At 34.1% G+C, this 14,747-nt stretch overlaps 1 protein-coding gene across 1 annotated transcript in view; it reads left to right on the top strand.

Annotated features, from left to right (window-relative positions):
- The window catches only part of LOC132928548 (beta-1,4-glucuronyltransferase 1-like), a 67,031-nt gene that overhangs the window by 32,301 nt on the left and 19,983 nt on the right, over positions 1-14,747 (top strand). The window contains 4 exon segments of the mRNA XM_060993311.1: positions 2,354-2,392; positions 13,172-13,308; positions 13,512-13,728; positions 13,730-13,742. Of these exon segments, the coding sequence (XP_060849294.1) occupies positions 13,220-13,308; positions 13,512-13,728; positions 13,730-13,742 (319 nt within the window). The 5' untranslated portion in view covers positions 2,354-2,392; positions 13,172-13,219.

Genomic DNA, 14,747 nt, shown 5'->3' with positions numbered 1-14,747 from the left:
TACTTTGTTTTTATAACTTTGTTGTTCGTTTTTCCGTTAAATAGGATTATGCGACGGCCGTTTTACGCGGAATTAACATAATATTTATCGATTGGGCGCCCGCCCGCACGAAAACCATTAGAGCGGAATGGACTAGTTTGTTTTTTAGCGGACAGGTCACGCGTAGGATTTGCGACTATATTTTCTGATCGTACATGACGAGGGGGATAGAACCGTTCATCGTCAGAATTTGATACAGCCGCAGTGACGAAGACGTGGCGGCGTCAGCTCGGCTTGGGATTTTCAGAGTGTTTTATCATTCTTTATTTGCTTTCAATTCGGAACGTCGAACCGGTCCACGTACTAGAATGGGCGGGGACAGACGGTGGCGCCCGCGCGTCCTTGGCCGGCCTCTGTGCCGGATGTGCGTGGAAGCTCCGCGGGAATATCCGCAAACGATTATTTACGACAATTATTACATTATAATAATATATGTCATACACGTACCTATACATTTTCTAGACTATGAATCGCTATTTTTGATTTCTTCTACATAATATTCTGCTTCGAAAAAACGGGATTTTTTTTATCGACATGTTGTTTAAAAAAAAAATCGTCAGCGTTTAACAATTAACACAGCACATGTTTAACAAATTTATTAATTAGATTTTAGCAGTTTTTTTTATTTTTCTTTGACATTTTATTTTATTATATTATGTTTGTATTTATACCTGATATGTTATGCAACTATGTTTAGTGTTAAAACAAAGAAATGACATTTACATTTATGTTTATATGATAAAATTATACACTTGATTTTAGGCATAATATTTTATACAGTTGCATAACACTATAACAGGATATTTTAAAGATTCGTAATAAAAAAAAAAACTGATAGTTAAGTATATTATAATATTATTACATCCGATCTAGCTCTACAACAACGATAGTTTTCGTTATTTATACCTAATGAGTATAAGTATCATATAATAATTTATGCGTCAAAACTGTCGTATCAAATGCGTTTTTATTCGTCGACTACAACAACAGTCAATAATAACTACCACTGCATTGCGCAACAACTATCCAATTGATTATGTGAACGCTTTGAGAAAGGTAGCCGATCGTGTGGTTGCGGATGACTCGTGTCATCGTCTAAGCCATCGAGAAAATATTTAGCTTGATACAACACGCTCGTGTCTAACTATTATAACAGCTCCCTACCTACATAGCAGATATTTCCGAGTATACCGGAATGACTTCAACAACACTACTGCAATATGTTTCTATAGTTTGGCCTTTGTGGTAGATCTGAGACAAATGAACCTTTTGTGACCGCATAGCTATACAATATTGTTATAACACATTATGTATACGTACGACAAGAGAGTAACGAGACTGCCCTTGATTAACGTTACCTAATAGAGTCGTACACTTGTATACGAAAAACATCAAACAACAATCATAATGTGGTTGGTCATCTTTGTCATGATCGATAACAAGGTCTCGTCCATAATACTACGGTATACTATATATCATAGGTTGGTAGGTATAGACTTCAAGTAGGTACTTAGTTATTTTCAAACGTATATAATGTCATGTTCTCAAACAATTCACTATAAACACAAACAATATACGTATAATTGTACGCACTTAATTTTGTTTGCGTACCAATGATGTAATTTCTAAACCGATAATGTTAGAAAATAGGTTTGAATGGTGCATATATTATACCGCAGTGATAATTGTTGTCTAAAACAACATTACCATTGCCCAACTGTAATAATATTGTTTTATTTCAAAAGTCGACTGCTGCATGGTATTTGAGGTTAATCACCGAGTTAAAAAGTTATCGGGAAAAAAGCATAAACGTGATGTATACATGCACTAAATTTCGCAACTCGGACCTATTGTATACGCACATGATGTATACCTACTATATTTTATTATGTGGGTACCTATACCGCCTACATTTGCTTTATTGGTTCGCGGTGTCTACGACTTTTGTTGCGTTTATTACTGCAGATGGATTGTGTTTGTCGCATTAAAACCTTGTAACAGGCGTATTATGCGCGTGTTGTAATCCGCCGTCAGATCGAGTGCAGACAAATTCGCTTAGACCTCCTCTCGCGCACCCGTACGATAAATGTGTAATAAAATTATGTAGTGAGAAAAATAATAATATAACAAGTACGCCTGCCTCAGTGTGTACGACACTCGTGCGCGTCGTACACTGTATAATTCATACATATTTCATACTGCATTCAACTGTTACGACTTCGACTTTATAATAATAATAATAATAATATATTATTACACAGTGTTTTTTCGTGTTTTTTTTTATTAACGTGTATTGGTATTGTTTCTGTTACAGCCGGTAGACGTCGAGGACTCGAAGCTAATGATCAATGAAGTAAGTGCACACGTAACGTGACGAAAACTCATGCAATTATTATTTACATTAAGACGTACCAGTTTTATAATAACATATCAAAACTGGCTCGGAGAACAATATAATAATTTGTGGATTGCGTATTGGGTAACTTATAATATATATTCTTAAAATCCGAATCCGCGCATTATAACGATAGTAATATATATATATATTATATTGTATGTATATCATATACTACACAATAATATATGGTAGTACTATTAACGCATTTTAAAACTGTGTAATGTTATACGCATACGTTCACGTAGGTGTTCGACATCGCCTATTTGGCTGTGTATAATATACAACGCGTGCCACTGGAGTTATGAAATCTATATATTATAATATTATCATACACCATACACGGCATTATAATATTATATTATACAATGGCGTAGTTAATATTTTGCTTTGGGATGAGAGGGGGCTAATAATTTGTTATAATATGTAGAAGGGACTTAATTAGAATCCCGCATAAGTTTGGTAAGCTGATGCCGTGCAAGGTACCTATAATAGTATAACATTTTAGTCTTGTGCAGTGTTATCTTCAAACAAATTACAATTGTATAGGTATACGATGGGTACCGTCTTACGTATTACGTTCACGGAACGCTGAAAGCGTTTTTAAATTTCCCCGAAATTTCCGGGAGGGATGTGTTCTATTAAATCCCCCGAAGTTACGACACTGATATTGTACACTAACGGGGTCGAATCGATATACCTATACCGTGGTCGTAAACGTGCGAACGAAAACAATGCGCAGTATGGACCGGCTGGTTGTTATGTGATAATTTAGCAGTCACCACGGCACAACTACTTATAAACGCTACTCGCCCCCGCTCTATAAATGTATGGTGCACCATATATTAATCGACATAGCGCATACACATAATAGTAGGTATAATAATAATAATTATTATTATATTGTACGCGTAATTAGCTATGCCGCCGACCTGTCGCCACTCGCCGGTACGTATTTTATTCTAATTTATGGTTTCGCAACGATTTTTGTGTTCGCGCGACAAACGCTCCATATGTACAATGCGAATATTATAACACTGTACGCGTATTATCGCGGAGACCTTCGGCCCGCTGCAGCAGATGGTTACGATTCTCGTACGAGTAGTCGTCGCCGCAGCTGAGTGGACACGGTCGGTCGCGATTCGTCGTATATACTCGTAAACTAAAAACGAAAACATTATACGAAGACTTCGACGTTAATGATCACTTTACACAGAGATAGAGATAATTAAATAATATTTGGAGGGATGGGAAGGAGAGAAAAGAAAAACCGTCTCCGATTATCACGTAGTCAGACCTAAACAGCTAGTGTGATAGTGCGAATAAAAAGTGTCTCGGGTCTCTAATCCCGCAGTAAATAAATAACATAAGCACGCCTGCCACGTAATATTGTAAAATATATATGTACATACGCCGTATAATATACTGCACGGTTTGTGCACAAAATTGCTGTAACGGCTGACCTTAAACAATTTAAACGCGCGCGTATTTCACTGCTGCGGGTCTGTTTTTTTTTCTTCTACTGCAGTTCCCAAGTCCACCGTCGTTATTTTAGTCTAATCCACATTGTTTTTTTTTTTATTATTATTATTGTTGTTGTTCGTCAGACCGAGGTGCTTGACCGAAAACGTATGCATATACACACACACGCACACACACACTGCTCACGTAGGTATATACGCGACGACGACGAACGGCTCGTCCTCAATTATCCGCGTGTAAACGAAGATGACGACTACGAAATGTATAATATTATACGTATGTAATTTATGTATACGATACGACCACGTCGGATGTCAATACGACGCAGCGACGACTTTACGATTATGATAATAATTACCCTATACGCTGGCGCGTGTGTTAGACATCTCACATCTGTACGTAAAATAATAATAATAATAATATACCGTTTGATGGAAAATAATAATATATTCGTCGAGTGACGATGTAATAATAATTTAAAAATATTATGCCGTCGCGTTTTTCTGCACAGATTGCTCGAACATAACGTTTTTAATACATCGTGGGTTATGACGCGAGTAGTAATAATAGAATCGACGTAACTAATACGTTTCCGTCATTTCCAGATAATAACCAAATATTTTTTTATTATTTTTTTTAATTGACTAGTTTTAAATGTATAAGGATATACTTTTTAGAATAAAAGGAACTAATTATTCACAATATAAATAATAATGTACAATATATGAATACATTATACATATATGTTTAGTAATTAATATACATTTAAAATGCTTTTTATTGTAGTTCTAAAGAAGTTTTTGAATTTTTATTCTAGTGGATCTATTGTGCCATTAAATACCCAGCCCTAATAATAATAATATTAATATGTACATATATTTTAGTTTTCATTGCCATGCGAATAATATTAGTGCATTGACACGACGAGTTGATTTCTCTTGGCATAACTTTTATTTATTTTTTCGACAGTCATTATTTGAAGATAGTATTATTGTGTGATTTCGTTTCGACGTCGATCGTGGTTGTTTTGGACGAAAAAAACGTACCATCGGTCGATCGCGTTACTACAATTATTATATATTATGATACGTCGTCGATTTAAACGCCACTGTGCACCGTTGGTAATAATGCACAACTATTATAAATTTTGAATTATGATATATACTATATAATACGTGTAAGACGACTAAGACGTGTGCAATACAATAGAGACGTGCAGTAGTGGTAATTTGATCTGTCTGTTATCAGCGGTAATGTCATTCAAAATATGATTCTTAGGTACTTTACATCCTACACATAATATACTGCAGCAGTGGCGTATTCAGGGTTTTGATTCGTCAGAGCTTATAATTTGTTTTAAAGGGGAGGCTTGACTAGGATTGCTCGTAAGTTTAGTTTGGCGATTTGAATATATGATCACATTTTACGTAATACGTAATTCACAGAACGCTGAATGCATTTAATCCTCCCCCTCCCCGCAGTCGAATATTCGGTCATATAACGTGTACAAGCTGCGACTGTTATCGGCGGTATAACGTCATTAAAATTACGATTCCTATACATTATATCCTACACGGGTTGTTGCAAGCGCACTAATATTATGTAGCTGTCGACATCGCCACTGTTGGCGGTGATTCGCAACGACGAAGTCTGTAGATGACCCGGCGCGACGGAGTCTTTGCCGCGTGGAAACGCGTTGCGTCGTGATCGTCTGCTGCAGTGCTGCGGTTGTCTCGTTTCTCTTCCTCTTCTTCCGCGTCTATAATACTGTTTTACCGCGCAGACATACCGCACAATCTATGTACCGTATATACTCTCAGACCCGACGGCGACTTTCATGTGTACGCGCCTCCCATTCACGTTCGTCGTGCATTTAGGACACACGAAGTTTGTTCTTTACAAGAAAGAAAAACGAATAGCATACACTGTTGTCGAATTTTTTCACGGCCATCTGAAAAACTTTTTAATTGTAAATTCCGTTATAATTTAAACACTTGTATAACATATAAGCAAAGTACTTTTATGGCTCGGTGTAACGAAAAGGTCAATGTCACTATGTTGTGATATTTAGATTAAAAATAATTATAAAATACGATGAGAAACTTAACATACATGATTTACCATATTAATTTTAACAAATAGTAAATGACTGATTTTGCTCTTTTTTTCACTAAGCCACAGTCATGTGTTGTATCCGTGATGCTGTGATCGGTCCATATCCGCGGGGAAATTGAATGGAAACAACGTTAAATGGTGTAATTTTATGTAGTCTGTAGTCGTTTGTTATCTGTTTATCATTACCGATAACAAATTAAACATTACACAAGCTTTATATTGCAAGTGGTATAATAATATCATTCGTTAAGTTATAACAATTATTACCTAAATACAGATCAAGTTTTACGGAACGCTAATAAAATTATTATTTTATAAAAACGTCTTTCTTTCCCACATTTAACGCGAATTTTCTGAACATTATTTTTACGCACAATTCCGACGTTATGCGTATCAAGATGCAATTATAATGAATTACCACTTTAAAAATAGTGTACCAGCTGCAGTATTCTCTGTGCATAGCTGTTTCTTGAGCTCCCGAGTAGATAATACACACGTGCGAAGTATATTTGGAGCAGAAAAACAATCCGGCAAAACGCCTATCTATAATTATAATATAGAATATCGTGTATATATACTATTATTATATCATCATTATGTTACTTAGACTTAATTGATTGTAACTATATAGATATAATAGATTATAAAATATTAGCGCACAATTTTGTATTTGATTCGAAATGATTAAAAATTAGTTCAAGTTATGCTTTGCAGGTTTATCCCAATTGAATCTTCAATTAAAAACGAACGGGAATTAACATCTTTTGGATGTCTCAAAGTGGGAGCTATTCGTGCACTTAGCGGATTTGCAATAGGTTCAGATTATAGGCGTAAATAGCATAGGCTACCCGTGTCGACTCTGATTTCAATTTGTAAATTAGTTGTAGAATAAAATATAAAAGTAACTGGTGTAATTAATCACATTGTTTTATACACTATAAATTATTACCAACTGTAGTTACGCTTTAAACCCAGAAAAAAAACAATTCAATTTCTGAAATGTATACATCACCGTCTATTTAATACATATTGTTATAATAATAATTAATAATTTATTTTTCCTTAATAAAAATGTATGCACAGATACTATGTGTCTAGAAAGTTTGTAAACGTTCTGTGCATACAGACGAGCATGCAGTAAATAAACCTATATTTCAACTTTCTAGACACACTATACAATATGATACAATATACATAATACACACATACATAAATAGGACATTTTTATATTAATTATAATCCGTTCGTTTAGAATGATTTATTATAAGTATACCTATACAAATTCAACAGTTTATCAGTGTATAATTTACAACTATATGTAAATCGACTACCGACAGTCAATTATAATTATGTTTACACATTTTAAAATGAAACTATACCTGTATCTTATAAACATCATATTATTGGTATTAAATAAAATAATTAATAGTATTACAAATCATAATGAAATATAAAATATTTTTTCGAAATAATCTCAATATAATATAATTAAATATATAAAAATATATTGTTCTAATCATACGTTTATAATAAATTGTATTTTGCATACATTTACACTATATTATTGTTAGTTCAAAAACGAATGTCGGGATACCCTATAAATTGCCAACGAAGAACGATAAACTGATGCCAAAAACCATTTAATTCAGATTTTAGCATAAGAGTACAATATTGTTTTGTACGTTTATGTATGTATATGTGATTGTGAGGTGTCTGCATTGCAGTGTGTCCTTTGGCATACAATCGAACAACATTTATAGAAAATTAAATTTGCATCAGATGGACGGCACAATAAATAATGTACGACAACATTTTGGAGGTAAAAAGTATGTTGCAGTGGTGTCAACGAATCGTGTCATTTTCTCGCAGGCAGTCCGAACGGTATACATATTTAAACGAGTAATTTTTTCTTTTTTGGTATTCATCGTGGACAAAAAGTTCAAACAGATCGATGCGATCTGAAATGCTCAGTCGGAAACATTTCCCGAAATATCAAATTTGGATGGAAATAACGTATATGGCCGTTTAAGGACGGTAAAAAACCTGATGTGGTACATATTACATATACTCACGTATATGACGACAGCCGCGCTCAGGACGTGCAGATATTGTTAGGAGTTAATATTTTTCTCTCCCCCGTACACGTGAGTTTACTGTCACATTTTCCCGCTGTATTCGGACGGGACTGAAAATCGGGTTAAATTGCGTTTTCGAAAGAGGAAAAAAGGAAATATAATACATATTTTATAATACATTTCAAACGTCATATAACCGTCTCGGCGGACCTTTGGGCACGCGGTCAGCTGATCACATCGACGTCACGGCGGTATAATGTATATTATAATATTCACCGGTTTCTCCTTTCTGTAATGGGTGAAAAAAACACGAAATTGTCACAAACGGCAACACTACCCAATAGTAACCCGAAATAACATCTAGTTGTTTGGGGAGAGAGGGGTAGAGCTCGTTTGGGGGCTTAAAAAAACCATGGAGTCCAACCCAACCCTCTAAAAAAAAAATCATCACGAACATAAAATATTGATCACGTCTCCCCCCTCCATCCCCCCAAATATATTTGTACGCCTTTAATATACACGTATGACTGAATAATGTATACGCATTGATGCCGTTTATTGTACACATTATACGATCGTTGTACCTGAATTATTGTTATTATTATTATTCAACCGGTAAACGGTTTTAGTTTCGTGTGCGTGTTGAGTAACGACACGGCGATTATACGTATATTAACGTATTAATAACTATTAATGTTGTATTATATAGCAGCGGCGAAGACGCGTTTAATTTTGCATTTTACCGTCCCGTTGCTTTTTTTGCCGCTGACTGCTACCTATAATACGCAGTAATACGCGTCGCGCGAGTACCTATACAGTATATGCAGTAGGTACGAGTTTTCTCTCCGGCAGCCGCCGAGTTTTGCATAACGTCGTTGTTACGCAAAGTTGATAAAATATACGCATTTATTTTGTGTATATATATAAATATATATTTGTGATATTATTTCGTTTTACCAAACGGGTCGGACAAGTGACAAAAAAAAAAAAATAATAATAATAATAACTAAACGTAATACATGCGACTAATGCAGTTAGATTTTTTAACGGAAAAGAAATATCCGGTCCGTGACATTAAGCGCGTAGGTGCCTATAACCGCAGTATATTATAACCGCTGCGTTTAAAGGTTGTCGGATGAAAGTGATGATGTTCCTCTCGAATTCGCAGCAAATAACAATGACCAACTGTAAGACCATCTAACCTAATTGCAGTGTATGACTCGTACGCGCGAATAATATATATATATGTATAGTGTGCGTGTATGAGAGAGTGTGTTTACTTAGTCATGTATTAAATGAACCCTTTTTTATATTTGTGAATCATTTTGATTAACATGGAAATCATTTTTCCGCACAGACTAGAAACCATATATTATTATATTGTCATTAACACGCACGCCAATGTTTTCCCTGAATAATGAGAAAAATACCGCCTTTCTAGTTCAAGGCAATCGTTGAACCGAGGGACTGCATTTATATTTATGAACATTTGACTTTGAATATTAAAATATGAAATATATAATATATATATATATATATATGTATTACAAAAAATGGGGAAAACGTAAGCGTATCGAATTTAACAAACGGGTCTTTAAAAAAATATATATACATGTTTTGTCGATATATAAATAAAATCTCATTAATTGGAACGTATGACCATTACATTATGTTTAGACGACCTATAATAATACTTTTATTTAATGAAAGCAATTATGAAGGTCCCATTAGAAGTCATAATATAAGTCACAAATTAAATTGTATATAAATATCAACTTGTAATAATATTAGTATAAGAATCAAACCAAATTAATACTTACTAAAAGTATCTATTAAAGTATATATTATCCGAAAAAAATGCCTTTACGACACTACTACCTTTATGTTTAAAATGTTCAATAAAATAAACTTCAATGTACAATATCGACAAAAAAGAAAGCATAGTTATGTATTATAAACAGCTGATTAACTGGTATGTGTATGTTTAAAAACAAATCAAATTTTAGTATATGCAGTGTCTTGGAATTTTAAATGACAATCGCTTACCAGTCATCACTGTTACCAGTATACACAGTACACACGATGATCATCAGCTATATTTAAATATTATTTTAAGAGAATCGTAAATTCCATTGATCCGTGAAAACATATTGATTAAAATACGTATAATTATTTGTTTCAGTCAAAATGTGTTGACGTATTGTTTTGATCAATTAATTTATTCCAAATGCAGTTTTATTTTGATAATGGGTTTCTGAAGAATTCTGATTGTATTAGTCATCAAATTACCTTCGGAATATTTGCAATGTTGGGGTGACTAATTTGAATACGGAATTCAGTTTTTAAACGAATACCATTGCTCGTGTTTTTATTTTGTTTTTTTCTATTCTCGTAGTTATATTGTACACTTGTACGGAAAATTAAACCTATATATATATTGGACATCCTAAGTAGACGTTTTATTATTTGATAATTTCTATCTACAAATGAGTTCAAAATTAACATAATACACTTTATAATAAAATAGAAAAATTACCTTAGCATATTATTAACAGCTGTTATTGTAACACGTTTAAAATAAATTAAAAATGATTGTCTATAAGAAATATTTAAAATTAGGTGGGAAAAAAGTATTTAACACGACCTAAATGGGCTAAATTATTTGAAAAAAAAAACAAAATATTATAATATACTGCAGTTACCGTGTACACGTGTATATTATTATATATTATAGTGTTATGGATGTATAAAAATGAAAAAATACCCTTTTTAATAATTAAACATGATTCATGAATGACCTCTACATGCAGGACATTAAAATCAGCTATAACATTTAAAATTCAACTTAATACCTGTAATACTTCATTATAATATATATATATATATATATGAATAAGTATCTTTTTATATTTCATATTTAGGTAAGAGTATCATACAAATAAACTATTTTAATTTTATTTTCTTCGATAGAATAATAGCCAGTCAACAAAGTATATAATAGTGGGAGGGGGAGAAAGTCGTGACTACCCAAGTGGCGTCTGGCGTATTGCGCATACTGCAATTATTTGGCACTGTAATCGTGCGCAATGCATTTTCCACCATTCCGACTTAACGGTACACTTATTAAAAAAAAAATTAGATGGATAACCTCTGTAGACTAAGGTGAATAGAAAATACGATTCTCGCAAAAGTATGTATGTCTCAGGTACGCATTTCTAAATGAATCGTAATAATTGTATTATAACTCTCAGCAGAGCTTATCGAAATCCTATTATATTAGCTAACATTTATAATACAATTTTAGAAATATTTTGTTAGAATTTTATTGAAAACAAAATATATTATCACGGTTACTTGGTTGTTTTTACGTATAATATCACTAAAGCCCATTTTTATTGGATATTTTTTATACACAAATACAAACTAAATAATAAATAGTACTAATTCATAAATCATAATATACCGTTAATTCAATATTGAAACACGAATTTTTGTTTGTATTGGGGTCACCTATGATTATTCTTATAGGGATAGACACCCCCGATAAATAAATAATAAAAAATATTTTAAAGTTTTAATAAAAAATAAGCAAAAAAAATAAGTCATTTAAGACATTTTAGGTTTAAAAGCTAGGTATTTGGTTTAGAGTTTAAGTTAGTAACCATTGATATAGAATGTGGGCATAATAGTAGATGATTTGAGCAAACATAGACAAAATAACTAAACATCGTGTATACATAATTAATAATAAGTAAACACGAGAGAAACGCGAATATACACAAGTCGATTAGTCAATCGTGAAGTTAGTGAGCCCTGAAAGGTAAATTTTTTTTTGTGTGGACTTATAATTATAATATGTTTGCGTGGTATAGCAGACACGCGATTTCCGATTCAAACACTTTACACTTTTAACCCCTATGCGCCGCGTGTCGGATAATGGTGTGAAAAAAAAAACAAACACGTGAGGAGAAATCTCCTCAGTAACACGGTACCGTCTAAATGGATAGACAACCTAACTCGGACGAGATCAGAATATAATTCAATGCAAATGACATTGCACAGAGGCGTAGACAATCGACATAAATGTAAACCGGCCCCATCGTGTAATGTACGCATGTGCTATTTAGCTGAATCGATATTATATTGTTATTTCGATCGGGATTTAAACAGGTCGCATTCGATCTATACACACGGCACATGGCATTATTATCATATACCGCGCATAATATGTATAATAATATATTATTATGATTTGTATCACTTTTAGGAGAAATATTTGGCACGTGGGCTTAATATAATATCGCTGTACACTATAACGATCGGTATAATTCAGTCGTTAAATATGTATCGACGACAAACGAACATTCTAATCTCTAGGTCACGCGTAAATAATAATAACACTATTAATAAAAATTTATTGTGTACGAAAACGTCGAATTTTGCCATACAATTACGAGTATGTCATCCAATATTGACAACCTATTTGTTAAGTATATACGCAATACACACGCAATATAATATCATATATTATTATCATAAAATCCGAGTACGTGAATTTACTCGTACGCTCTTTTTTTTTCTAAATAATGAATGTATTGATTTTATCTAATTTTAATCACTATAAATCTTTCTGAAATCGATTAATTGAAAACAATGGTACCCGCGGATCGTATATTATCCGCGTGATACGCTGTGCAGTTTAGCGTAACGCCTCGCGAGACCAAAACGCTCCGTATAAACCGACACGGTCATCGGAAGTCAAACGACGCCCACAAGTGCCGGATCGGCGTACGAACGCGTTTTAGTGACTGCAGCTGACCGTTATATGCATATAATATATTAAGACACCATACCAGCTCCTTAGTTCCACCGGGACGTGATACATAAGATGTTATATCGTCATCACGCCGACGTTCCGGAAACGATTGTTATTACCATCAGATTTTGGTGTCACGCGCGCGTGTGATTCGGAGATTCGCTATCCCCTCCCCCGTCAGAACATAATAAAATATTACACACATCGTCTGAAATCGGGTATTTATGTAAATGTTGTCGTATGTTTCAGGTTCGGTAATGGTGTACAAGACGTCGTGGCTAGAGAGCAGTTTAGATTATGCTGACAAGACGCAACTGGCTACTACGACTCAGCGTCGTTTTGAATGTAGCCGTATTGTTCTATTTCGGGTCCTACTTGACCATCGGGTATGTGAAACGATGACAACGGCGATGACGAAGATTCCCTTCGTTATCGTCCTACGTCAGGTGTTGTACTGAATCTATTCAATCCGCCGTTAATCATCGAGTGTATTATACATATATTATAATGCTCTACGATTAACTGTTTATCGTTGTATTATTATATAATAACCGTTATGTAATGTTTCGAAACGTTTTTGTTCTTATAGAAATGGAAACTCGGAAATTGTGGAGGAGGTGCAGATGTCCGGAAGGAACTTGGCCTCCTTCGCCGAAATCCCTCAAAACGGGGAAAAAGAAACGGCGGCGTATTACTACCAGAGCGCGTCCGGCGGATCAGCCAACTATCCTGAGCTAGCGCTTTTGGCCAGCATACAGCCAATCGCCGGACAGCCACAGCAACAACAACAGGGTTCATCCGTCCAAAACACCAGTCCAAGGTACTTCATAAAAAAAAATGTACAATAATAAAAGTTGTACAATGTACAATGTTAATAATTTCTATATTTCCGTATTTACCCGCAAGAACGCAACTGAATGCCATTCCTTATTCGGTTATAGAGTAGGTATGCCCGTCGTCTTGAATCGTTTATTTAAACATTTATTTTAACATCCACTTCACTCGCATCCACTTGAAAAGTGTATTATGTACAGTACACAACATGGTTGATATTATATTATTATTATAGACGCTATCAAACCTCCTCCCCTCATTACATCCACTTATAACCTGCTCCTTCCGCACAACAAAAAACAAACTCGCAAACTCATGGCAAATACACTAACCTCCCACCTGACCCGACGTGGGGTTTCCTGTAGACAGCAGAAACATATTTATATACATAGCTGCTGCCCACGATGACACGCTTTAGTATTATATAATATTATTATTATATGTACGCATGTATCCCCGACCGTAGCAACTGTAGGTAGACGCTCTAAAGATGTCAATATATCATTTAGATTTTCTTTTTTAACACGCAACTTTAACGAACGCGATAAATTTATGGTGGATGATACTACGCGATTCTGGGTGGCAGACTGCGTTATAACGAGTGTCGGAGTTTGTTTCCTTAACAACATAATGTATAAGATAAATAATAATTCTCGATATACTTGCAGTGTATAGTGTTCGCCGCACACCCACAATACATATTATTATGATATTCGTATGGATACTCCAATCCTTTTAAATATTGCATTCACCTTGGAATTTAATTATAAATTAATGGATAAAAAAACGATACAAGAAAACCTTGTCAAAATTAAAAATAAATTGCATACATTTTCCAGCATGTATAATACGTATCATACATATCTTCGCAATTTTCAACATTGGTGTACGATTATTATTGGATAGAATAGTATTCAATTTCCTTTGCTCCTCAGAACAAATCATACACGTGTACAAAGGGCTGCGTGTGTGATGATGGGGGGGAGGACAT

This window comes from Rhopalosiphum padi, chromosome 4, assembly GCF_020882245.1.
Source record: "Rhopalosiphum padi isolate XX-2018 chromosome 4, ASM2088224v1, whole genome shotgun sequence".
Classification (NCBI taxonomy): domain Eukaryota; kingdom Metazoa; phylum Arthropoda; class Insecta; order Hemiptera; family Aphididae; genus Rhopalosiphum; species Rhopalosiphum padi.
Note: the sequence above shows the minus strand (reverse complement) of the source record. Positions and strands in the feature narration are given on the sequence as shown.